This window comes from Strongylocentrotus purpuratus, unplaced genomic scaffold (genome assembly GCF_000002235.5).
Source record: "Strongylocentrotus purpuratus isolate Spur 01 unplaced genomic scaffold, Spur_5.0 spur5_scaffold_1, whole genome shotgun sequence".
In the NCBI taxonomy this organism is placed as follows: Eukaryota; Metazoa; Echinodermata; class Echinoidea; order Camarodonta; family Strongylocentrotidae; genus Strongylocentrotus; species Strongylocentrotus purpuratus.
The window spans coordinates 9,139,843-9,167,373 of record NW_022145594.1 but is presented as its reverse complement, the minus strand read 5'-3'; the positions used below and the strand labels follow the sequence as shown (position 1 = coordinate 9,167,373).

Here is a 27,531-nt window from a genome sequence, read left to right as displayed (position 1 = left end):
ACCTTTACTATTGTGATGGTCATTATTTAGTTAAAATGTCAATAGATAGTTTTAAAAAGAACGTCAACCGAGACGTGCAAAATTGTCTGTTTCCTTTTCGATTGGACGTTTTGGAGACACTATAATGCCATTATCGGTGGCTAAGTACTACTACTAGCTTCCCCAGTCGCCAATTTCAATTTTGAGGTTCCACATCTGCATCAAGAAAGTGGTAACTTACTTGGTCTTAACTCTTAAACATCAAAGAATAATCCCGGAGGCCTTTTTGCGTGAAAGGTAAGGACTAAGGTGGTTGTGTGAGCGTTCTATTGACTGTATGATTGCGCAGGCCCTTGGCTTGGCCTACACGCAGAAATTCGTGTGTGGTTGAAGGGTGTCTGGTCAGATCGCCCCCTAACTCCAGGAAGCTCCAACACCGGCGCCGCCCCGCAGCGTCGGAGCTTCAGGTGACCCATCCTGGGGTTAGTAAAACAGCCGATTAGGCGATATTATCTTTAAATCTGCAAAGGGGGTCCTTACAATTTTGACTTTATAGGTTGCACGACTCCTCTGGGCATCACTCCAATCACTTGAATTTATAATTTGAAGAAGTCTTTGATTGGAAAAAAAGGGTTAGGGACAGGGTCTATTCTGAGTCCTACACCAACGATTCTTCCATGTTGCAGCGTCCATTCAAAATGGCGAAAAGAAGGTACACATGCGCAGTAGTGGCACATCAAATATGAATATTCATGCTATTATAGAGCGCTGATCGCTTCAAATTGCTGAATATGCACGACTCGAACTAGACAGCAATAACCATCTGATTTGGGTCATTTCTTTAATAAAACTGACATTTGTTGTCATTCCCCAATACAGATGGCAACCCAGAGATCTCGTACCGTGGGGATGGCCATAGAAAGTCTAGGCCTAGATCTATATGTGCATACTTTCGTCCACAACATTTTCTCCCCGATTTTCTTTATTTAGATCTAATTTCCTGATTTCTAAATCAGATGTAAATTAGGTCGGTATGTCATTTGTCCTAATTACAGTTATCAAAATTTGATAACTCAATATTAAATTGATAATTTACGGACTTACTTAGGCGCCACGGATTTATTCAACTGGCATTCGGAATGCATGTAGAATGCCCTATTCAGAATCTATTGTTCCGTTAATCCACATTCCAGAATGTACCTAGAATGTACCTAGAATGCGGTAATTAACGACTTAATTGGCGCATTCTGGGTGCATTCTGGATTGCTCCATGAATAGGCCATCCGAACAAAGGCGATATCGATCGGCAGCGACTACCTTCTTGATATTGCGTGCCGGAATAGTTTCGATATAGAATGAACCATAAGAATTGATAGAAATCAACAGATATTTAATTGGTTTCGCTTCTGTCTCTCCCGCGATCGGTCGCTCTTTGCATTTCTCGAGCGCAGGTGATAATGGACCATAGAGATATATACTTAATAACACATCTCTATGTAATGGACTTACTTTTATTTCTTTCCGACGGCTAACCGGTAACATCAGCGATATTTAATTGTTTTCGCTTGTAGCTCTCTTTCTCTCACTATTTATTTCTCAAGCGTCGGTGATATTGTAATTGATTTTCTTTCTTTTCTTCAGCTAATTAAAGATGGTGAAAAGAGTAGAAGAAAGATTGAGAAAGAATGAAGACAGATTTATTATGACATTCCTGCCAGACCGCCACAAATATGTTCTGAGTCGGCGCTCTCAGAACAAAGGCGCGTTACAGTGTCAAATATACGCGGTGTTTTGAAACGTTGGTGTTGATTGACATGATGCCTCATTAAAGATGGTAAAAAGAGTAGAAGAAAGATTGAGAAAGAATGAAGAAAATATTTTGCATGAAAATGCGGATGAATCTGAATGATCAAAATGAGAGGAAGAAAGAGGATGCAAAAGATGGTGGGTGTTGAAAGATCTGAGGACTAATGAAATGATACATTTAGATAAAAAGCGAGAGTGGATATTTGTGGTTACCATCTTATTTTTAAACTTTTTTTATTGGCAGGGATGGGGGGTCCGTTTTTTTTTTTTTTTTTTTTGGCCAGGGAGGAAGCGGCCTGGCCCCGTTGCCCCCCCCCCCCCTCCATGCGTCTGCGCCTGAAGGAAAGCACATATGTCGTTTCGAATAATCTTATTTCCAAACCGAGACGGACATTATTTTGTTTGTGGTCTGTGCTTATATGTTGTGTATAATTTGTTTGTTAAGCGCACACTATCCTACCTTACCCCCCCCCCCCCCAACCCCCCTTTTTTTTAAATCACCTACTTCATCAACCCTCTCTAATTTTTTAATTCCATCTCTTACAAATAATGATTTTTTTTTTTTTTTTTTTTTTGGACTTATATCATATTTCTTTACGGAATTTCATAAAGATTGTAGAGGGTGTGATTATTTATTCCAAAACAAATAAAGAGAAGGTCATATATAGATCAGTAGATAGTGGGGGGGGGGGGGAGATGAAAATTAAGTGAGCCGGAGGGGAATTGCAGAGAACGAGGGAAAGAAAGAGAAAGCAAGAGACTAATGTAGTCTTTTTTATATATATTAGAAAAACAAGATTTCTTATTTCTTATTTCCAATCTAAATGGTCCGCATGCTCTAATAATTGAACAATGTTATCTCACGCCACATGGCATGTGGACAACAACATGACATGTGCGCAACAACGACATACAAATAATGACAGATTTATTATGGCATTCCCGCCACAAATATGTCGGCGCTCTCAGAACAAAGGCGCGTAACAATGTCAAATATACGCGTGTTTTAAACTTTGGTGTTGATTGACATGACGCCTCATTTAGATAAGAAGGAGACAGTGTTTATTCGAGATTGAGATGGATTTATTATTATCGAGAGAGAGACTGGTATGCCTATAAACAATCCTAAAATGTTGGAATTTTTTGTAATACACAAATGTTTTTGTCATCGGAAATAATTGCTCCTCACCATGGCATTTGACCAGTCGCAACAAGGACATTCAAATAATGACAGATTTATTATGACATTCCCGCCACATGTCGGCGACCTCAAAACAATCGTAAATATCGCGGTCTGTTCGAACTTGGGTGTTGATTACAACATTTCCAAGATACAGTCATCAATCCAACTTTCATATCCCCACCAATCTTTCGTGGTCGGGGGAAGGAGGGGGGGGGGGGGGGGGGGGGGGGGGGGGAGGGGGGAGGGGGGAGGTGGGGGGAGCATCATCCATTGATATTTTGTTGGTTCCTATCTAGTGAACTTAAATTGACAGTCGTAATGGATAACACTAGAGGTCTGAACCGTGAAACTACGAGACGTCCGGTAATATGAATACAAGTGAATCTATATGGCACAGATAGCATTACATAATATCGGCCTTTAGAGTTATTGGACTGATCCCGCACCGTAATGTGCCCCTATAAAGAAATACGGGGTTCTCGAGCAGGGCCATTTGATAAGTCTGCGGGCACATACACTATATCTTGAAAGATATGAAAGATATATCTTGAAAGTTTTTTTCTATGCAGGGAGATGTGAGATTCCCCTGGTCTATAAATGGTTGTTTCGAGAGGTACAGTACATGACGTATTGCAGTCTCTTAAATCAGACTCTATGTTATGTATTACGACTGACAAGGGCTTTTGTCTGCGAGCTAATTTTGATCGAGGTAGAGTAGACAAGATAGAGAGAGATACGTGTATTGTAGGCCTGAGTGAGACACAATGGCCCGAATTCACAAAGCAAGGTTTGAGCTCAAACCTCCTTTTGTTTCGCTAAACCGCCTTGTTTGCAAATAACAAAAGGAGGTTTGGCGAAACAAAAGGAGGTTTGAGCTCAAACCTTGCTTTGTGAATTCGGGCCAATTTGTTTTGTTGTAAACTTTCAATAATATCGGTTGCGTGTCTTTCTTTCTACAACTGCAAAGTGATAACGTATTAAACCCAGTCTATTCAATTATAAGGCGCACTATTTATGCCCGAATCGGGAAACAACAGACCTGTTCAGCCTACGCGTTGGCTCCGGTGAATAGCCAAACAAAACCGGTTTTGCATCAGGGGTGGGTTATTGAATGGCTGTTTTCGCACCCCGCAATTATAAGGCCTTTGTTTTGTTATCTGTTCTTGTTTATCGGATCGTTTTTCAAACTTTCATGAATACGTTCCCCTGATTTTGTTTGCTTTCCTTTAAAGCAAATGGATTGCACATTTATTTTAATTAAGTACAATTTATAAATGCCAAGTCTCAGATGTTTCATATATTCCCATCAATCTTTCGGGGGAAGGGGGGGGGGGGGGGAGCATCGTCCATCGATATTTTTGGTTTCCTAGGGAACAGTCGTAATGGATAACACTAGGTTAAATATCCGTGTAACTACAATTTTCATATTCCCATCAATATTTCGGGGTCGGGGAAAGGGGGGGGGGGGGTAATTACGAGCATCGTCCATCGATATTTTTTGGTTTCCTAGTGAACTTTAATTGACAGTTGTAAGGCCTCCAAAAATCATTTAGTTGTCCTCGATTGCTTTTCTGGAGTAGGGGCGGGTGGGCGGAATTTTTTTCCTTCCCCATTAAAAAAAAAAAAAAAATCCATAAAAAAGTAAAATAATTGGGAAGTCAGGCATTTAAACAAAGTCTATAAAACATTTTAATATGGTAAAAGACTAGTTTCCCATGTGACGGAGCGATTTCGGTTACATCGCCAGTAATGGAAAATATGGCGGTGCTTTCTACTTTCATTGCTCATTGCGCATCATTCAGTCAATTTCGTGATATGTTTGTAAATATACAAATGAAAGTTCGGACTTTTTTATTTCTAAAAATATAAGTTTTGTTCCGTATCAGGACAATTACCCCCTGGGCAATCACCCCCCGGAAAATTACCCCCGGAAAACTACCCCCCAAGGACAATTACCCCCTGGAAATTTACCCCCCGGAGAAATACCCCCCGAGGACAATTACCCCCCAAGGACAATTACCCCCCGGAAAATTACCCCCCGGAGAATTACCCCCCGAGGACAATTACCCCCCAAGGACAATTACCCCCCGGAGAATTACCCCCGAGGACAACTACCCCCGAGGACAATTACCCCCGAGGACAATTACCCCCGAGGACAACTACCCCCGAGGACAATTACCACCCGAGGACAACTACCCCCCCGAGGACAATTACCCCCCCCCCCCCCTCGAAACACCATTACCGCGGCCCGAGGACAATCACACCCAGGGAATTTGTAACACTGTGACGTATAATGCGATCTCCTCTTCAAATTGCTATTTAGAGAAAATGTCATGAACTTTCATTTTCTTAGTTATTTATGACGGAATAGATTTGTTTCGTACAGGGGTTGTGTATAAATTATATTTATATTCGTAGCTCACATTCAAAGCCCTCGTACCCATCTGCCAAATCTTTTTGCTTGACGTACATGTATCCTCCTAGGAGGATATTTCACCCACCCCTCTCGCTCTGTATCCATTCCACCTTTGTGAAGTTTGACTTAATATGCCACGTGTATTGAATCAAATTCAATTGCCAGAAGACGCATGTATAAAATCGAATTCAATTGCCAGAAGACGCATGTATCAAATCAAAGTACGGAATTTACATTTCTTAGAAATTTAACAATACATTGCGCGCAGATGAGTGCGCGTTAATACAGCTAATCTCCCCAAAAATGGCCCAACAAAGAAATTAGGATGTAAGATATCATTATTTATGCATCCTCTGTAACTTTTCTAATCAGCTGATCGTATATTTGTCTTTGTATGTATAATGGGCCCTCATCCATGATCTATTCCAAAATTAAGGTTCTCTTCATGTTTATAAATGTAATGTAATATATATATATATATATTTCTGTTGTCATGGTGAACTAAAATATGTTTTCTTGTACTGTAATTTATTTTGAAATAAAAATTGCCTTCAAGTTAAATATATGGTATGTACGGTGCCATATTAAAAGAAAATAAGTATCCGCACTTGGGTACATTCATCTCAATGATTTTGTCATTCCAGAGCAGCGTTTTTTCAACTGGGGTGCCGCAAGAGAATATTAGTTACATGACAATTTTTTTTGGCAAACGTTGATTTTGTGAAAAACAAATATCAGAAACGGGTAGAGTATTTATTTTCATGAGAAAATAAAATGTAAACAAATAATAAAATGTCTTTCTTCCTTGCTCACTGACAATGTTTTGCGAATATATATCTTTTATTTCGACATCACATTGTTACCACACTCATCACAATTATAAACATGATGAATCAAGGCAACGAGAGGCGCGAATATCCTCATATTCGTGTATCAAGGTCATGACCGAATATTTCACTTTATATTCGTGTACATTCGGCGGTGAGGCGCCCGCATACCTTAAATCTGTGCTAGTGTGTTGATTACAACATTATGTTTTACCATTTTGAAAATGTCTTGTCCTTGTTTTTCTTGCTCGTTCACTAAATCAAGAAACAAATGTGCCCATACGTGTGTACATAGCACTTGACGAGTGCCAGAGTGATGCAAAATAAATAGTTTGTGAAGAATTTAAGATTGGGCGAAACTTTTCATTTCTTAAGAGGGCATCGTGTCGAACAAAAAGTTGAAATAACGCTGCACAAGAGAAATCCTTCGTAGAAAACAGCAACCACAGTGTTGTTGCATAGATTATAGTTGAAGAAAAATGTGTAGTAATGAGGAAGATCACGCGCAAGTATTTGAACGAATGTGGGTTCATGCACGGGATTTTATGGGCTCGTAGCCTTCACAGCATCTCTCAACGTGACAGATCGTCTTTTGCTATTGAATCCTGATTGTCCCCGGGGGGGGGGGGGGGTAATTGTCCTCGGGGGTAGTTGTCCTCGGGGGGGTAATTTTCCGGGGGGTAGTTTTCCGGGGGTAATTATCCTTGGGGGTAATTGTCCTCGGGGGGTAATTCTCCGGGGGGTAATTTTCCGGGGGGTAATTGTCCTTGGGGGGTAATTGTCCTCGGGGGTAATTCTCCGGGGGGTAATTTTCCGGGGGGTAATTGTCCTTAGGGGGTTATTGTCCTCGGGGGGTAATTCTCCGGGGGGTAATTCTCCGGGGGGTAATTGTCCTTGGGGGGTAGTTTTCCGGGGGGTAACTTTCCGGGGGGTGATTGCCCAGGGGGTTCATCAATACGAAAAATAAGGTCCATTATTTTTTTAGGGAAATTGCCGTCTTATTTTGCTGAAGCTTCTCGTCTTTCCTTCTCAATACACTCACAATACAAATTGCGTAAGATCGGTTGATACCTCCATTGTTAAATTGATTCATTCCCCCATTGTCAATGATTGTCGTCTGCTGAAGCTCGGCCGATTATCAACCGAGCCATAAATAATAGGCCTAAGCCTTCGTTTTACATGGGTTTTATAAAAAAAAAATTGTAACGATATTCTGACCAAAATCATGCCATGATCTACACGAAATGCCCTTTCTTTTAAATGTGCAAATCAAATATAGGACTATTTGGGAAATTAATTTTGAGATAAAAAACAAAAATAATATTTACTTTGAATACTTTTGACTTCGTTTCTCATAATTTGAAATATTAATTTTGCCATCTAAAAAAGGCCGTCGTGTGCCTTACCATATTACCATCTTACCACTATTGCCTAAATATATTTTATAAAATAAAATGACACACAAATCCCATTTATCAGGATAACCATTGAACAGCTAGACTTGTTTGGGTTATCCCCTCGTGAGAATTCAATTTATTTGTCTTCGTCTTCATCTGTGTTCTCGTTCAACCTATCTTGTCAATAAAACTTTGTTAATCCTCGTTTCATGATCAGTTCTGTAGATGGCATGTACATGTATACATGAAGTGATGATGATGGCGATGATGATGCTTACAATATTGTAATAGAATAGTAATGATAATAGAAATTAATTTCTTCATCTTGCAATCGCTTGTCTTTATTGCCAGAAAACTTGTTTTTTTTATGTTGCCTTGCTTTTGTTCCCTTTAACAATGGTAGCATCTTTGCCCAGGAAAAATCTCATATTCGTGGCTATACCTATTACTCAAACCTGCTCTTAAATGGCTACATGCCCTCGTAAAGGTAAATAAGTTAGAGTGGTTGTTTGTATTGTCATGTAGTTTGACCTACGTTTAGGCCTACATCCTCTTCTTTCAAAACGGTAATCTTCCAGAGTAGTTACTTCTTTACATTCGTTTGTTCCTCTTATTGTGGGATCCGGTCCAGGCAGCTGAGATAAGCGTTTCATAATAGAGGAGGTCCATACATGAATGATTCGCTAAATTGATCAAGTTGATAACATGAAAAGCGTATTGTCAGAGTTCCGACACTGGTAATTACAGGGGAGAAGAATTACCAAGTCAGGGGTGGTTTATTTAATGGCTATTTTCACACCCCGCAAAGGCTTCTGTTTTTGTTTATCGGATCGTTTTTCAAACTTTTATGAATGTTTCCCATGATTTTTTTGCTTTCCTTTACAAAGCGAATTTCCACCACAGGGTTGGATTGCCCATTTTTTTTAATTAAGTATAATTATGAATGCCAAGTCTCAGATGTTTCATATTCCCATCAATCTTTCGGGGGAAGGGGGGGGGGGGAGCATCGTCCATCGATATTTGTTGGTTTCCTAGGGAACAGTCGTAATGGATGTCGATGTTAATACTGAATAATTATGATGTTCCCACTGAGTAAAATACGTCCTTTGCCTCCACCGTTAAATATTTCCCTTGCATTTATTGAACGGGTAGTGTAATTTACTTGACACCCAGTTGATTTGAACGAAAGCAAAAAAGGCAACAACAACAACAACAAAAGAGAGAGAAAGAGATTGATGATAGTTTGACCGAGTTTGAAGAATTTGAAATAAAGCGGCCGCAACTTTTTTATGGGAAAATGGAAACGTACTACCAAGATATTTGTTTTCCTTCAATTAGGAGACAATTACGTGTTTCCGCTGTTATCAACTTCAGAAAATCAGAAGTTGAGAGAACGAATGTTATATCTTGTTTAAAAAGATAAATAAAAATAGCTCTTACTCCTTCTAAAAGTGCTCCGCGCTGTCAATATAAAATGATACGTATTCATATTCCAACACTATGCCGGCAGAAATTTGAAAAGACAAACAATTTATTTTATATAAATGTAATCTTTTTCGAGCGGGAAATTACTTGTATTAGAACTCGTTCGTAGCGTCAAAATTCATTTTACCGGGGAAGAAATAAAGCGGCCGCAACTTTTTTATTGGAAAATAGAAACTTAATACCAAGATATTTTTTTCCTTCAATTAGGAGACAACGTGTTTTCGCTGTTATCAACTTCAGAAAATCAGAAGTTGAGAGAAAGAATGTTATATCTTGTTTAAAAAGATAAATAAAAATAGCTCTTACTCCTTCTAAAAGTGCTCCGCGCTGTCAATATAAAATGATACTTATTCATTTTCCAACACTATGTCGGCAGAAATTTGAAAAGACAAACAATTTATTTTATATAAATGTAATGTTTTTCGAGCGGGAAAATACTTGTATTAGAACTCGTTCGTAGCGTCAAAATTCATTTTACCGGGGAAGAAATAATGCGGCCGCAACTTTTTTATGGGAAAATAGAAACGTAATACCAAGATATTTTGTTTCTTCAATTAGGAGACAACGTGTTTCCGCTGTTATCAACTTCAGAAAATCAGAAATTGAGAGAACGAATGTTATATCTTGTTTAAAAAGATAAATAAAAATAGCTCTTTTTCCTTCAAAAGGTGCTCCGCGCTTTAAAAAATGATACTTATTCATTTTCCAACACTATGTCGACAGAAATTTGAAAAGACAAACAATTTATTTTATATAAATGCAATCTTTTTTCGAGCAGGAAAATACTTGTTTTAAAACCAGCTTGTAGCGTCAAAATTCATTTTACCGGGGAAGAAATAAAGCGGCCGCAACTTTTTTATGGGAAAATAGAAACGTAATACCAAGATATTTTGTTTCTTCAATTAGGATACAACGTGTTTTCGCTGTTATCAACTTCAGAAAATCAGAAGTTGAGAGAACGAAAGTTATACCTTGTTTAAAAGATGAAAAAAAATAGCTCTTACTCCTACTTACTCCCGCGCTGTTTATATAAAATTATACTTATTCATATTCCAACACTATGTCGGCAGAAATTTGAAAAGGCAAACAATTTATTTTATATAAATGCAATCTTTTTTCGAGCAAGAAAATACTTGTATTAAAACCAGCTCGTAGCGTCAAAATTCATTTTAACGGTTAAGAAATAAAGCGATCGTAACTTTTTTTTTATTGGGAAATGGAAACGTAATTCCAAGATATTTTTCCCTTCAATTAGGAGACAACGTGTTTTCGCTGTTATCAACTTCAGAAAATCAGAAGTTGAGAGAACGAATGTTATACCCTGTTTAAAAAGATAATTAGAAATAGTTCTTACTCCTTCTAAAAGTGAGCCGCGCTGTCGAACCTTATGAGGTATAGTCGCATTTGAAATCACGCATCTCTGATTAATCGCCAGCGTCTCCGCCATGCTTTTTCATCGCCCAATCCTCAAAAGTCCATGCGTTTTGCGCCTTTTGTCTAGAGAACAAAGGGGCATTCCAGAATGCATTCCAGAATTCGTACGGAATGTGCGCATTCTGGAATGCCCCTTTGTTCTCTAGACAATAGGCGCAGGTCGCATCGATTTTTTGAGAATGTGGCTAGAATGTGCGCATTCTGGATACATTCCAGAAAGATTAACAAGTGCATTCCGAATGCATTCCGAATGCCAGTTGAATAAATCCGTGGCGCCTTATATGAATTATCCAATTTGTATCTCCGAACGTTCATGCACTCGGAACATAGGGCTATATGACCCGGCGGCCAAAATATTTCCGGGTCAACCTACCAAAACATAGCCAAATGGCCAATCAGAGCACTCGTTTCGTGGGAGTTTGTTGGTCAAGCTGGGCTTACTCGTACGTAGCTACGGTAGCTATTGGACGTTCGAAAAGAAAAAATGAATATTCATCAACTAACAACAAGACGGATAATGTTGACGACGAGACTTTCTCGGATTAATCATTAATTTAGGATCTAAATGAGCAAGCTATCGTAAGTCAAATAAGCTATATATATGTTATTTTTAATTTGTGTTATAATTGCAGCAGTTATGAGGATGTAAAGAGTGAAAATCTCGTTGCATATCTCATTCATCGCGGTCCGGTCGAACCGAACCATTTGTTCCGTACAGTGCCTCACAGAAAGAGGTCCCCAGACTTCAGTCTCTGTAATCGGAGGTCTAGTGGAGCCAGACGTAGTCTCAGTGGAAAAACCGACGATTAGAGAGACTGAAGCTTTCGGTCTAGACTCGAACATACAGAGCGGTGAATATAGCATTGACTCTCTGTGCTTTGCTGGACACTTTCTCAAACTCCTCGCCAGGGCTATCCCGCTTTCTCTCTCTCTCTTGATATTAATGTTCATTTTACGGTACTTTAATATTGTCAGCCAATTATAGTTGAATCTATTGTACCCTCTTCTTTTCTTGGTACTTTTTAATGCATTGCAATCCTCCTTTCTCTCTCATTCTAACTGCTCACTCTAGCTATCTCTCTCTCTCTGTCATTCTCACCTTGTCTTTGTTTCTCTCCCTCTCTTTCTAACTGCTCATTCTCTCTCTCTCTCTCTCTCTCTCTCTCTCTCTCTAACTGTGCTCTATATATTATTCGTTCTACTATCTCCTCTCTGTCATTCAATGTTTCTCTCTCTCACATCTACACACTACATCAAAAGGTTTATTTCCAGGGTGGGTGACTGTAAAAAGTGTTCCAGTATTTTTAATTAAATTAAATTCAACTAATCATCTGGGGGCCGTTTCTCGAAACCGTCATAACTACAAGATCAACGACATCTCGCCACTGTCGCGCAACTTGTCAGCTAAGTGTTTCACGAAGCCGTCTTTGCCAAGATGAGCGACAACTTCCGCGACAAGCGAGTTGTCACTGCTCCAAACCTGTCATATCTTTTTAATTGCTGTAAAGCTCCATCACAAGTCAGTTTGTTGCCATTCCATGGGCCGCGAAATGGACGATTAGTTTCACTATCATTTTGAGAAAAATATAGACGAGTTCGGTACGTAATTCTCTGGGATGCGAAATGCAAATATACAAAAGTGAGAATACAAATTATACAGAAACTTTAAAAAGCTGAATATAAACATTAAATCACAAATCATTAAACTATAACATATAAATAAGAGAGGTAAGAATGTTACACACCGTTTTCCATAGTCGATCCATAGTCTTTTCTTAGGATACCGTCATACCTTTGGGGCCTATGTGCATTATTATTCCCTCTCTAATTACTTCTTCTAAATTATATTTTCAATATCAAATCAATTATATAACAAGTATTTATGAGACTCTAGAATAAAAAATGGCTGAGAAAAGACATTTTGCCTAAAATTCCTCGTCACAATAAACAAAAAAGTACGTATTGATAAACTATCACATTACTTTATCCTTCAACTAACTTTTGATTCGACTGTCAAAAAAAAAACACTCACCGGTTTTTCTTCAATTTAAGAATCTTTACAGAAATATGCAAATCGTTTGATGATGTAAATATGATAATGACACTATTTGTTATTTATTTTAGGAAAATTTATATGTATATATTTCTTTTTGAACAATTTCAGCCCCAAAACTTGTTTTGGGTTATTCTTGATAAATCAAATGGATCGTGACAAAGACTATGTTCTTGAGCTGCTAGTATCGCGATATATCGATATCATGTCTGTCATGGCTTTGTGAAACGGTTTATCCGCTTCATGACATCTCCGTAGGTCGCCGACAAAGATATGACTGTCATGGAGTTGGTTTTGAGAAACGGCCCCCTGACATATAGACATCTGTCATAAAAGTTGTCTTCGGTTGTGGTAGTTTAGTATAGTTTTTATAACATAGATATATAGGCCTATACCAGGTAACCCGTGAAAGAATGTAGGAAATCAAGGTACTTCCGCATTTCTAGAAGAATATAGACTACTAGAGTAAACCGATGGTGAGAGTCTAAATAAAATTCAGAGGAACTAAAATAAAATGCAACTAAGTTAAACTTAAAGTAAATAATATCAATGTCTACTTGAAGTTTATTACATTATAAATATAAGAATATGATTACTTATTGTATTTGTATGCATAAACTTCATACTGTAGTTAGCATGACGTTAAATGGGGGTAAATCTATGATAAATATACAAATAATAACCTTTTCAAGTAAGACACTCGTTGTTAACTTAAGTTTAAGACGTTATCGTTACTGTCAAGTTCAAGTTACAATTATGAACTAATAAGATAATATTAATTATGATGACTAGACTAAACGTTACAAATTGAATCTACTCCAAAATATTACATAGCATGATTTTAGTATAGATTATTAGCAATTGAAATGATTAAGTGAGAGAGGCCTACTTAACAGTTAGCTAAAGTGCAACTTAAGTTCAATGGCAATGCCAATACATAATGTTACATAATTACACAGTACACACTGACAATCATGTCTAACCCCAGGGAGCTCGGAGTCGGCATCAGAGCCACCTGGAGTTCTGACATATCATGCTTTAAACAGGTGACATACTTATCACATAACTGACGCCTTCATGGCATTGGTACCACATTAAAATAGAAATATCAACAAAGATTTCAGTACAAATTTCCAGTTTGTACCTTATATAGACTATGACGAAAATGAGAAATTTTCACACTTGAAAGAAAGTTACGTATAACTTAAACTTAAGTGAAACGGACCTACTTAATCTTTTAAGAATGCTGAAAGAATTGTAACAAATAGAGGGTTTAGCTGAATATCATGATTTTGGTATCAGATCAAACAGAAATTCACAAGTTTTCTTCTTGCACCAATATCTTATAACATTGGGCGAATGGCAGCCAGCGATAGCCAATATTAAAGAAGGGCCCTTGTAGGCCCAATTTAGAAAAATGAGGCTGAGATCGGATGAACGTAATGCTTTTGTAGACCACATACAGGTTGGTTGGATGTCTTCCCCATTCTTTTCATATAACTTTCAGCACTGCACACAGCACCCATTTATAGTAATGATCTAAGCTTGTCAGCGTGTCATATTCACAGATTAGCAGAGTAGGAGAGAAAGAGACAAAGAACATCCTATGAAATGAACACAGCAAGAGGAGGGGAATCCCCTGGACCAGGAGGAGGGCGTGGAGGAGGAGGTGGAGCCAACGCTGGAGTGTCTGGAAGCGGGCGGAGACGCAAGAAGAAACCTAAAGGTGGAAAGGTAGGAATGATAATGAAATTCAAATTCAACTTTGCCAAAAGGAAAGAAAAGAAAAGATTACATAGAAGCAGCAAGTGTCATTCTCTGACTCTACTGTTTCCCTGTGTACATTTTTTCTTCCTTATACTGTTTTCACATCTGTTTTTTTTTGGGGGGGGGGGGGGGGCTAAGAGGGTTTTTTGCGCTGCAAGTTCCCGGGCTATCTTTCGTGTTCACACCTGGTTTTTCGAAAGTGAGTTAAGAGGGTTTTTAGCGCTGCAAGTTCCCAGGCTATTTTTCGTTTTCACATCTGGTTTTTCGAAAGTGAGTTAGCTCCGCAAGTTCCCGGGCTAAGCTGGCCCTGCTCCCGAGTAGGGTTAGCGCGGCAATTGCGGCACAAGCGGCGCTTTACCCCGCAATTGTTAGCTTTTAACCCTGGGTTAATTTACCAGGTGTGAAAACAAATCTTAGCCCAGTTCTTACCCCGGGCTAAGGATAGCCCAGGTTATCTGAACCAGGTGTGAAAACGGTAATTGTTATGTGTCTGTTTGTGTTTTGTTTGTACATGAAACCGAACCCTTTGGTTGCATTAAAGGAGTAATAATTACATGTATACCTTCGGCCATGTAATGAAACTGTAATATCTTATTCAAGAACTCTAGGTAGTGTTTGTAAATTCATATCGTCGCCTGGGTGGCAGAAGGGCGTTAGCGACTCGAAAACTAGTTTTTGAATTATTCGCATTTAAAGATTTGTTTTATATAAAAACTGCTTTCCGTCCCGAAAATTGGTTTAAAACATAAAAGACTAATAGAAATGTTGTAGTAGAACACGGCCACAATTTTTTTCTCGGAAATAAGTCAGTTTTATAAGAGTTTGAGGCGATTTAGTGCTTCTGCTTAAAGATTCATTATTGACCTGAAATTTGAGCTAACACCTTTCTGCCAGCCAGGTGACGATATAGTTCCTCTTTTTTTCAATTATGTCTTTCTATCTGTCTCAAATTAAACCTTTCATGCATTTTCACTGTTTCCATTATACACTTAATCTCTCCCGATCCTCTCTGTCTTTTTCTTTGCCTTACATGTATTATAGGATGGACCTCCATGTGAGAGAGGAAACAGTGAGGGTGGTGGCAGTCACAAACCTCCTCCTATGATCTTATCAAAGGCAGCTGGGCTTGACAATAAGGTACACATCTGTTCTGATATTTATGATTATATTTTCTTAATTTATTTCCTACCTTAATATTCATCAATGCATTATATGTCACCAGCTTGCTCCATGGCCGACTCACGTGTGAAACAAGCCAGAGTATAATTCACTATAATAATTTACTTTAGGCCTGAGTCATCACGGATTTGCCGAACCCGGGTTTGACTTGAAAATTTCGGGCGGGGACCGGGTACCCGAAATTTTCACCACTGCACCGACACTAAAAATTGTGTGCATGCAACGGCAGGAGTTAGACTAAGTTGCTGTTCTAATAATGCGACGGAAAAGACAGTTACTGCTTTCAAAACAATAAAATAATCCATTGAATTAAATTAAGATGCTTTAAAAAATAAATTGGTATCGTTTCAGTTGACCGTAGGTGTTTTTATTGCTCAAAATTGGGGCTGCAAGAAAGGAATTTCACTTTGTGCGTGGAACCTAGAGCGTTCAGAAACGGAAGTGGAAATATGACCCACTGAAGACTGAGCAAGTTAAGAAAGCCCCACACACAAGACTGATCAGACTATTACAATTAAATTGTAATACTAATAGGCATTAATTTAGTTGTCAAAATATGTCCACAAAATAATGGTTTACGACCCTTGATAATTTGATGAAGGAAAATAATTTAAAGACCTTGAAATAACATCGAAGTGCCTTTCGTTCGTTCTAAAAATGCGAGTGTAACGGCAAGCTGAAGTAGAGAAGTTACGAGTCAAGCTTGATATGCGTGTTTACATCCCTACACCGTCATCTGAGCTAATCGGAACATTAAGCAATAAACCAATTTAAAAACATCACGTAAGACTTTAAGGGACTCCAATTCAACAAAATTACCGTAAAATAATTATTTGCTTTGACAAATAATACTATAGATATTCATATTATCTTACAGAAATTATGATATTTCATGAGCTACGTACTCGATATCAAATTCAGCTAGCCATCATTTTGAAATGAGACGTAGTTGTCATGCAGTAGACTGTAGAGGGCGGTAATGCAGCAGAGAGAGGAAAAAAGCGCGGGCCTGAGATCACGTGGTATTCACGTGCCTATTACGTGATTTTTTTCCTCTCTGCGAGTCATAGATCAGTGGGTCATAGATCTATTTCCACTTCCGTTTCTGAACTCACTCGATCGGTACCTCGAAGCGTGATTCCTTTCTTGCAGCCTCAATTTTAGAGCGATAAAAACACCTACCGTCAACTGAAACAATATCCATTTATTTCTAAAGCATATTTATTTGATTATATTGAAATATAAGTTTGTGAATTGCATATTTTTAGTTCTATATTTCAAAATATCAGTGTGAAATGTAATTTTGAAAAACCCGAAACCCAAAAACCAAAAACCGGGTTTTAGCTCGACGGTCGGGGCCCGGGCGGGGACCTGTTTCGACTCAGGCCTAATTTACTTCGTATGATTTATTCACAGGCACACTCGTTGTCAATCCATATCATTCATCTCTAGACATGTGGGGTCTAAATAAATAATGGGTACCGGTATCCTTTCACTATATTTACATTTACCGTATATCCCTCATGGAAAATTTATTGTTCAAGTATTAGTCATTCATAATTCCACTAGAAGAAAATTCTTTTGCAGAGGAAAATATATTTTCCCTCCTGACTTGCCCCTTGTTTTCCTAATCATTTCTTCTGCCATGTATAGCGAGCAGCCAGTTCTTTGAATTCTGCCGAGTCGCTGAAAATTAGGTCACAATATAGAAATGTAGATAAAATGATCAGTCACAAGCATACATTTATGTTGGCCATTCAGATGTGTCCATATAAACGTGTTTGATTTGCATGGATCAACAGAATTTTTATGTACCATATTTTGCAAATGCAGGACATAGAGAAAACCACTGGGTCTGAACGCTCCAATCGACCAACCCGAGCTGTTTCTCCTGGGCCCCAGATTAAAATCAAAGTCAGGGACAGAGAGGACACCCCCTCCCAAAGCCAGACCCTTCCATCAAATGTTTCCACCGGTTCCCCTTCACATGGTACCCCTATCACACCTCGGGCAGTGCCAGCAACCAAGCTCAAACAGGGGAGTGAGGTGGAACCAAGGGGGCGGGGCAGTCCCTCCACTGGAAGGCTTTATTCACCAGGTCAGCGAGTGACAGGGGGGCAGATGCCTGGCATTTCTATTGAGGGTAAGTCAAGGGTGCATGTTTACAATTGATAATTTATGAAGAGAGTATTTAATTATGGGATAAAGCCTCCTAGGAATATTGAAAAAGAAATGGCAGGAATCCATTTTCACCCAAGTGCAATACAGTAAATATATAATTGATAAAATTCCTTTATAAAGCGTCTTCTCAAGAGATACAAAGTGCATTAACATATTTTACAAAAGATAATGCACGAATAATATTGAATACAAAGAAATGGAACAGTAAGGAGAAAGTGCTACCCATTGCATGGGGGATTCCTGTGTAATCTGGGTTCATTTGATCTGGTCTTATATGATAGAGATATCTCTATCATGAACAAAAAATAAAAAATGATAATGATGATAAGAATATCAAAAAAAAATAAACGATAAGAATAATGAATATATAAATAAATTGAATAAATAATAGTCTGACCCATTAGTATTGCTTGTAATTTTGTTGCTGTAGAAGGCCTCTGTAACTGTACTGCATGAGCCAAGACCTTTAAGGGTGTCCTCCTGTAATACCGTATGTTTTGATTAATTTTCCTTTTTTTGATCCTCTGAATAGTGCCCATCCACAAGAGATTAGCAGCACCAACAATGATGACCCAACCCATCAAACTGATTGACAATGCATTCCAATGGGTGGATGTGGGAAATGAGGTTAGCAGAAATCAAATAGGGATATAAATTGAAAAATGAGTATGTAGTCATGTTTCGTCATAGCTAGGTTGAGGGTAAGGGTTGAAATCGGGTGTTAATTTAGGCTAAGGGTCAGGGTTTAGGATTAGACATTGTATATTGTCAGGGGTTGAATTTAGGACTGTGTAGCTGTAGTTGTAGCTGGAGTGTGTGTTATACATACCATCCAAACAGTTATTTATATATCCTTCTAGAGATGAATGAATGGAATACTGTCAAACTAAGAGCTGCAACCCTGCAACATTCTTATTCAGTCATTTCATAGCATGAAACTTTGCTAATATGGATTACTTGTAATATGTGGTAAGTTTCATGCATGCAAATTTCTGGATTTGCAGTATAACAACGGCAAATTAAGAAAGCAAATGATAGAACTACGTATACAATTTGATGATGGATCTCAGGAGAAAGAAAGACGATGGTGGTGGTGGTGATGGTGATGATGATGGTTTTCAAAAACATGAGATATTGAGAAAGCAAGTTTTGGTAACGCATAATAATAATAATAATAATAATACAGCATTTATTATGCGCCATCGATCTAGTAAACTATAATTCTATATTATCTTGGTCCCATTTGAACATTTTGATGTGGGAGCACATGTGTCATATATTTACACTCAGAATTAGTGGTGAAAATTAGTAGTGAAAACTGTGAATATACCCCGGCCCCCCCACTCCGAGAACGGACGGACCCCATGCGTGTTGCTAAAATGTCCTTTTCGTAACAAAAGAAAAAGGTCGACCCGTATTGACTTTACACACCGGACTTTTGCTGAAAAGGGGGGGTGCTGAAAAAGGCTCGTATACAAAAGAAAAAGGTTGAGCCGTATTGACATTACACACCGGACTTTTGCTGAAAAGGGGGGGTCGGTTGGAACACGCATATGCGTACCCTAAATAACACTGAGTGGGGGGGGGCCGGGGAATATACATCCACAGTTTCTGTTTTACATTTTGCATGATCCGCCCTTATGTTATATGTAAACTGAATTAAATGTGTTTCAGCTTTAAAAAAAAAAATGATCCTTGTTTCTTATGTCCCTTAGTACCTTCTTGAACAGACTGATTTTCTAGTGATAGGTGTCCTTGGTGTACAGGGTAGCGGCAAGTCTACTCTGATGTCTCTATTGGCTGGTAGTAAACATACAGATCCTCACAGGTAAGCTATATATCAGAGCACATTTGTCATATACTTACACTCAGAATTAGTGTTGAAAATTGGGTGGTGGAAATTGGATGGTGCATTTTTAATGTAAAAATGTATAGAAAGTAAAAATAAAGATTCTGGAAAAAAATCAAGAGGTGATCTGCAGATCACCTAATAATTATTATTATTAATAACAACCACAATAATAAGTATACTTGTATCATGCCCGGCATCCATCATAGGGGATGCTTAAGGCACCCACAAGGTATTATTATTAACCTGGGTAAAGTCAAGCTGCCACAAGGGTCTCAAAACATTCAAGGAATGAATTCCTTCCAGGTACCCATGTGAGTGGAGAATGGCAGATGTAGAATAATGTCTTGCTGAAGGACCTTAGTTCAATAATAGCATTTTATCTATCACCCCTTCCTCAGTTCCTATGTGTTCAAGCCCCAGACTGCATTGAATGCAGAGCAGGCCTTGCATCAGACCAGTGGTATGGAGATGTTTATTACTGAAGAGCGTATCATCCTGCTAGATACCCAAGCAATCCTCAGCTCTTCAATCCTAGATCGTCTTCTGGGTCCTGACAAGCAGAACATGCCTCCAGAATACTCATCAGCTGACAACTATGCAGAGATGCAGGTTGGAAACTAGGCCTTACATTACATTCATTCTAAATCTCATATGCAAAGATTTTAGTCTAAGAATCTGGATTGCACTAGCATTCCTCCAATCTCACAAAGCTTCAGGATAAAAGTCCAAATCTATTATTATAATTGTGCTCTGTCCTCACCCTAAACATTGATTGCAAGTACACAGGATGATCATTTGTTTATCTGGAGGACACAGATCAATCTACTGCAGGATAAACAATGCAAAATGAATTATTGCCATGTTCTCTCGACATACGATGCCCATACGAGAGCTCAACATCAGCTTCAATCTTTCCTCTTTTTTTCAGTCCCTGTACATAGCAGCGTTTCTCCTGACTGTGTGCCATGTAGTGATGGTAGTTGAGGATTGGTTCAGCGATATCAACATCATAGAATTCATCAAAAGAGCTGAGATGCTCAAACCAGCAACCCCGCCCCCTCCAAGCAACCAATCAGAGAGCAGTAGTCTAGATGACCCAGAAGACTTTGTCCCTAATCTAGGTATTGATGCTTTTCAGATCTTAATCCAAGCACAACATTGATTTTTCTAGAGCTAAACTCGCCGTCTTCTTCTTTCCTCGTCTTCTTTCTTATTTTCATCCTTAAATTAGCAACCCTGGTATTTTCTCTTGTTACTTCATTTCTTTTCTTCTTTATTTAACATTTGTATATTAAAAGTTATTCCATTAGTCATATTGCTCACAGAAAATGCATTTATTTATTGTATGTCATTCATAAATGTTATGACTTGTAATAGTGGATGATTGGGATACCGGTACTACAGATGTTTCCTTTTATTATCAAGAAAGGAAAAACATTTCCTCACTTTTCTAAATGGGTTGACCCATTTTTTAGCAGATGAATTTTTCAATTTACAAGTCTGTCACTAGAATACATACAATGATTTTGAATGATATGAAACATGTATTGATAGTGAATGCTTTGAATGATATTGTAAAATTTATCTTTATCTTGACAGTATTTGTGCAGAATAAAGCCAGTCGTGAGAGTTTTCAACCCATCACTGTAAATGCGATTCAGCAGGCTATTCATTCTCTTATGATCACATCTAAACTCAAGTATACAGGTATGGTGTAATGGTCTGTCTTGAGCATAATCTTTATCACATGCGAGATGATTATGCTCATCTTCAAACAAGGTTGATAATATCATGTTTGATATATATTATGAACTAGGTATAAAAAGATGTACCTTTGACACTTTTAATTGATAATAACTTCAAACTTAAAGTAATATTCAAGATGAATTTAGCACCTTGTGAAGTGGAAGAGTGTGGAATTATTGTCAGCGAAAGCTATTCATTTCTAAGTACATATTCAATTTTTGACAAATCAACTCTGATATATGTGCATCAGTAATTGATTCAGAATGTGAGAAAAAATGCTTTTTATTATTTAAAAATATAATAAATTTATTGTTATAAACAAATGTTATTGTTTTAAAAAAAGACGTTTGTAGTAACACCAATGGCTAGTGTGGCAAACGTGAAATTACAGTATATTTTTTGCACTTTCAACCTAACAAAATGCAATTTCTCATGCATTAACCCATACTCAAATATGCATGGGAACAGGGGGGGGGGGGGCTGGCTGAAGTATGTCTCTTGTCTAAGCTACAGCACTTGCATACTTCAACAAGGATCATTAAAAGGTTTGAAGACTTTAAGACTTAAAATATATCACCACTACCACTACCACTACCACCACCACAGCTATCCTAATAATAAATATGATTATTAGACTGAAGTTATTACAAGAACATTATATATGTTCATGAGTGATCTATATCCATTATATATGTTCATGAGTGATCTATATCCATTATATATGTTCTGAGTGATCTATATCCATATTTGTTTTGTTTGTAGGTTGTTGTTCTCTTGCCAGGAGCTCTGTCATGCCCTGCCTGAGCTCCAAGACTCTTCCGCTAGACCTCAATCTATTCTTGCTTCCAAAATTCAACTCAGACAAGAACAAAGGAGCTGAGAAAGGTAAATATGTGGTTTCATCAAAGTAGATGAGGAGGAGGGGGGGGGGGGGAGGATGGGTGGGTGGGGTAGGGGAGGGGTCTCATTTGCAAAATGTTTCTAACTTACGATTGAGAAGTGAATCACCATCACATGGATCATCCCCTTTATCCAGGCTGCACTATGGGTTAATGTCTTAATGAGTTAACAGTGGGAGTTTCTCCTCATAAATGTTGATTTTTAAAAAGTGATTGTAAAAAGAGAAACATATGGGAAGTCTTCAGCAAATTGCTTTGCCAAAATATGTTAACGTTATAGAAATAAATCCCCATTGATACATTCACCAATTAAGAACTTAATACTCATAGGGCCTTTCACAGTTTTCTTGTAATTCTACTTTGTGGTACTGTTTTTACCCCCTAAAGATTTTTCTCGTTTGTTCTACATTTCCATCTTGTGTAAAATATAGTTCTGCCAAATGGTTAGGGAACTGGGAATAAAAACAGCTTTACATTTTGTTTTCCTTTTTGTATTCAAGAATCCAAGACATGTGTACTCCAGTTTGTGTGTGACCCTGGGTACGTGGGTCACCCCCGCCCTGAGCGGCTAGTAGCGGCGTTCAGGAATCAGATATATGCTGCTAGTCGACCTCTTCTTACCCATACATCACTCAATGAAAAGAACTGGTGAGTTAGAATAATAATAATAATAATACAGGTGTAATAGTAATAATACGCATTGTTTACCCATGGTTTCCTCATCAGTATTCATACTACTTCCCCTGAGGGCCCTGCAATACACCCTTTTACGGTTACAACAGTGTGCATGTGCAGACATGGGCCTCATTTTAATTTACGGGTAAACAAAGTTGTTTACCCGTATATTAAAATGGCGCCCATGTAAATATGATCTGAGCGCACAGCGCAGGCAGTGACGCAACAATGCATGCACATCTGAAAACATTGAGGACGAATGTTTACGCGCAAACTAAAATGGAGGCCTTGACCGTAAAAGGGTGTATTATATCTTTACCACGGCTTTATGAGAGCAGTTGGATGCAATTTAAGATCACAATGAAAATTAGTAGTATATTTTCATGCCACGTTATGTTAAAGAGATAGTCAAGTTTTTGTTTCAGACCGCAAATGCCTTCAAAGTGCATGGTTGTTGCTCTTATTCTTATTTATGACATTTCTAGTGCCCTTTCAGATCCTACAATTACACTGAAGGTCATTTTAGACCCTAAAATGTATGAAATTTAGCCAATAGGATCATACCAATTCAGCTCCACTTCAAACAAATATGGTGACTGTTAATGAGCTAAATATGTAATAACAATATGGGCCCGCTGATTGTGCGTATTATGAAAAATGAACATGAAAAAGCCAACAAAAAGCCAACATCGGCATTGGCTGGAATAAAACGTATAAGGCGTTTTCTCGTTTATTCAGCGTCTGGTCCAAATTATTGAACATTTGTGGGGCACCACAAATATTAGAAATTGTTATATTTATGGATATTTCAGCCGTCTCTGAACCGATTTGATCTAACAAAGAGTATTTTGTCATTAAATTGTATGTTCTTTTAAATTTGACTCTGTTTTAATTTGTGTAGCGCCCTCTGCAACAAAACTCAACTATCCCTTTAAAGATACTATGTCCCATTTGCAACGAACATCAAATTCTGTAAAACTTTGCAGGAATTATGAATATGATACGTATGTTCTATCTGTGTCCTTGAAAAGTTAGCATTGTCCTAATATTCAAATTATGCAAGGAAACCCGTTTACTTTCTACACTTAACTGTCAGACATTATTGGGTGACTGAATGGCTTTTTTTTCTTTCTCTGATAATAAAATACATAAACTGAGCTGTAAAGGGTACATGAGCATTCGTGTACATCAATAACCCAATTCTTGTAATGGCCAAAATTAAATTGATTGAATCTTTGTGCAGCACAAAATGTACAACAAGGGTTTGAAAATCAGACTATTAATTTAGTGATTGCAATCACTTACGTCAATTCGACAACTAATGGTTGTTATTTTCCCAATTTAAGACAATTTTAAGCCCTTTTGTTTTGAGGGAAGTTCTAAATTAGTTAGATCTTTCAAATGCCGTTGGAATTTAACCTTTTCATTTTTGGGGGCCTGCAAATGGGACATCACATAGTACCTTAAATCGAGTGACTAATATCGGTGTCCAATCTTTGGTTGCATTGTTGTATAGGTATCAGTATGCCAGCAGAACATGGGAAAGCATCAAGAAGTCTACTCTCATGTCTGAATACCATCGGCTTCTTACTTGAGGCAGGTTAACCCTCTGCGTACTGGACCTGGGTGGTTCATGTGAGAAGCCTCACGGAAAGGGAGAGTCCAGTAGTCAATGAAGATGCCTACTCATGAAGACACTTCTGCTGGTTGCAGCATCCCGATTCAACCAACTTTAAGGGAGCTGATCATGATGTGCAGTTCCTCACGTGGGGCCTTTTGTCTTCTTGCTACGATCATTTCCTCTAGAATAAGCCATTTCGTAAATACTATCTGCGCATGGGCAGATAAAGGTAATTTCTGATAAAATTGTAAAGCCCACCGAGATGAGTAAGTGCTCATGTTATGTAATCATTATTCATGTGTTGCACCTGGGGTACATTCTATGATACAACAGGGCGAACAAAAGTTTTTTCATGAAGCACATACATGACTTTGGCATTGATCAATCTAAAATACACTAAGTGGGACTTCTCCATGAGTAAAAGATCCTTGGATATTTGGGGTCATTTTACCAATGTGCTAACTACGAAATGGTCTATTGTGCCTGTGCAAAGACAGACAGAACAGTTGTTCTGCTAGGGTCGGTTCTCAGTTAAGAGGAACATAATGGTGTTCAGATATGAAGCTTAAAGATTAAAGATATGTTTGAATCACTCTACCAATCAGAATCAGATGGTAATGAGATCTGTGAGAGAGATTATCTTGATGTCAGGGGTCATGAAGCTTGCACGTTTGCATGTGAATAAACCAATCTGCCATTCTCAAGAGACAGCTCTCTTTATCCAAATATATCTGGAAGAAATTTTGAAACATAGGGATTTGGTGAGTGAAAGCTATACTTCAATTCGAACCAGATTAATCGGTCATGTTTGATACTCATGTTCGATGTGGGCTTTTGTTTGGATGTTAATCGGTCATGTTTGATACTCATGTTCAATGTGGGCTTTTGTTTGGATGTTAATCGGTCATGTTTGATACTAATGTTCAATGTGGACTTTTGTTTGGATGTTGATCTCATCTGATAAACATCCCCCCGTTGAAACCAGGGACAGGGTAGGAAGTATCTACCGTGTGAGTCAAAAAAAAGTTTACACCTAGACAATTGCTAATTATTTTAAAAATCATCTGTGAACAGTAAATTATTTTACATCTTATGAAAGAGTGTTTTATCCCAAATCATTTGGTACCATTTTTGTGTGGTACATGTATGTGTTCACGCTTGGATGAACACGAGGCATTTTTTGCGAGAGTGCAAAAATTGACTTGCGCCAAAGTTGCTTATGTGATGTTTGAATAAAACAATCTAGATTTGGGTATTAATTCGGTCTTTGCAGATCCAAATAACATCCCTAACAAAATTAATCATGCCACACATATCAAATATCGAATATCAAATATCAACGAACATTTGTGCGCGTGTGTGTCGGTGGTGTGACTTTGCCCTTTGCAAAAAGCATATGCAATGCATTTCATTTGATACATTTAATTCATTCTCTCACTCCATTAATCCCAACACAATACATACTGTACGCATCACTTTGGCGCAAGTTGATTTTTGCACTCTCGCAAACAATGCCTCGTGTTCATCCAAGCGTGAACACATACAACACAAAAATGGTACCAAATGATTTGGAATAAAACACTCTTTCATAAGATGTATACTAATTTACTGTTCATCGATGAATTTTAAAATAATTAGCAATTTTCTAGGTGTTAACTTTTTTTTGACTCACATGGTATAGTTCTCTTTCATACAAATCCACTGTAGCATTGTAGTTATTTGAAGTTAACTTGATCTGATTCATTCTAGATTTGGACTCAATTTACCAAATCTTTATTGCCGTAAGTGCAGAAATACTTACATGTATTACAGCAGCGCTTCTCCCAAACATATTTTTAATAGCAGTATTTTGTTTTTAAGTATCTGATCTTACAAGATACACTGTACGTGGAATTCAGCTATTATGTTACTCAAAGATTTATGTCTTTACAGAGTAAGTAGTGTAGTAGTAGCATTACATTATGATTAACACAAATATCTCTTTCTTGTGTCACAGTTTAATTTAATTTTTTTCAATGAATTTTTTGTATGGTGAGCCTCGAAAAATTTTAAAAATCAGAATTTTAAAAAAGGTTGAGAAGTGCTTCTCCCACAGCGTAGGGTTTGCTAAGAGTCAGAAGGGGCAATTTTCAAATCCTTTTACCACAGAGGCAACACCTTTCAGGTTTTCAAGAGACAATACATCTCCAAAGCATCTTCATGGTGAATGTGGTCGACTACTGTAAGTACATACATGTACATGTACAACATTTCTTTTGTAATTGGTCTTATGCACTATCTTGTGTAGAATTGCCTCCTCTTTTGAGCAACTCCATTTTAAAGATTTTTATTTGTATTTATGTGCTTATTTAAAGTTAGATTATTGGAAAATAAAATGTTGCCACCATCGAATCAGTCAAACAGCACAGTTTTCTTTAACAGTTCATAATTTGAAGTAACATGAATACTTTTGTATCCATGAAAAAAGATGGAAATTTATTTAATGATAAACTGTTAAAGGCTAATTGGGTAACATTAGCTCCCCCCCCCCATATCCATGAAGAAAGATGGAAATTTATTTAATGATAAACTGTTAAAGGCTTATTGGGTAACATTCGCTCCCTGCCCCCCCCCCCATATTAATAATAATAATAATAATAATCCGTTTTTTTATATAGCGCTCAATACACCGATCCAACGATGTACCTAAGCGCTTTACAGATATACTATTACCCCGGTCATCGGATTCAGGCTTACCCGCACACAATGTGTGCACATTTTCCACTCCCTGGGGAGCATTCCAGCCAGTCGCTATTTTACAGGCGCACACTTGCTCGTTCAACCACATGAACGTTCGCATCCTACCAGGTACCCATTTAACACCTGGGTGGAGAGTAGCAAGTGCAGGTAAATATCTTGCCAAAGGATATTAGTGCCGTGTCGGGATTCGAACCCTCGACCTTCGCATCTACAGTCAAGCGCCTTAAACTACTCGACCACGACACTCCCGATAATTTTCATTAAGAAAGGAAGAAAAATGGAATATATTTAA

The 27,531-nt window shown here is 38.0% G+C and overlaps 1 protein-coding gene across 1 annotated transcript; it reads left to right on the top strand.

The window, feature by feature from the left end:
- Window positions 1-131: 131 nt before the first annotated feature.
- LOC574891 (protein SMG9) lies at window positions 132-25,587 on the top strand. The gene is made up of 12 exons (XM_011666772.2): window positions 132-276; window positions 14,149-14,314; window positions 15,389-15,484; window positions 17,360-17,669; window positions 18,240-18,334; window positions 19,423-19,535; window positions 19,958-20,168; window positions 20,488-20,680; window positions 21,159-21,266; window positions 22,068-22,190; window positions 22,705-22,852; window positions 24,396-25,587. The coding sequence occupies exons 2-12, from the start codon at window positions 14,192-14,194 to the stop codon at window positions 24,472-24,474; spliced, it is 1,599 nt and encodes a 532-aa protein (XP_011665074.2). The 5' UTR covers window positions 132-276; window positions 14,149-14,191; the 3' UTR covers window positions 24,475-25,587.
- Window positions 25,588-27,531: the final 1,944 nt, after the last annotated feature.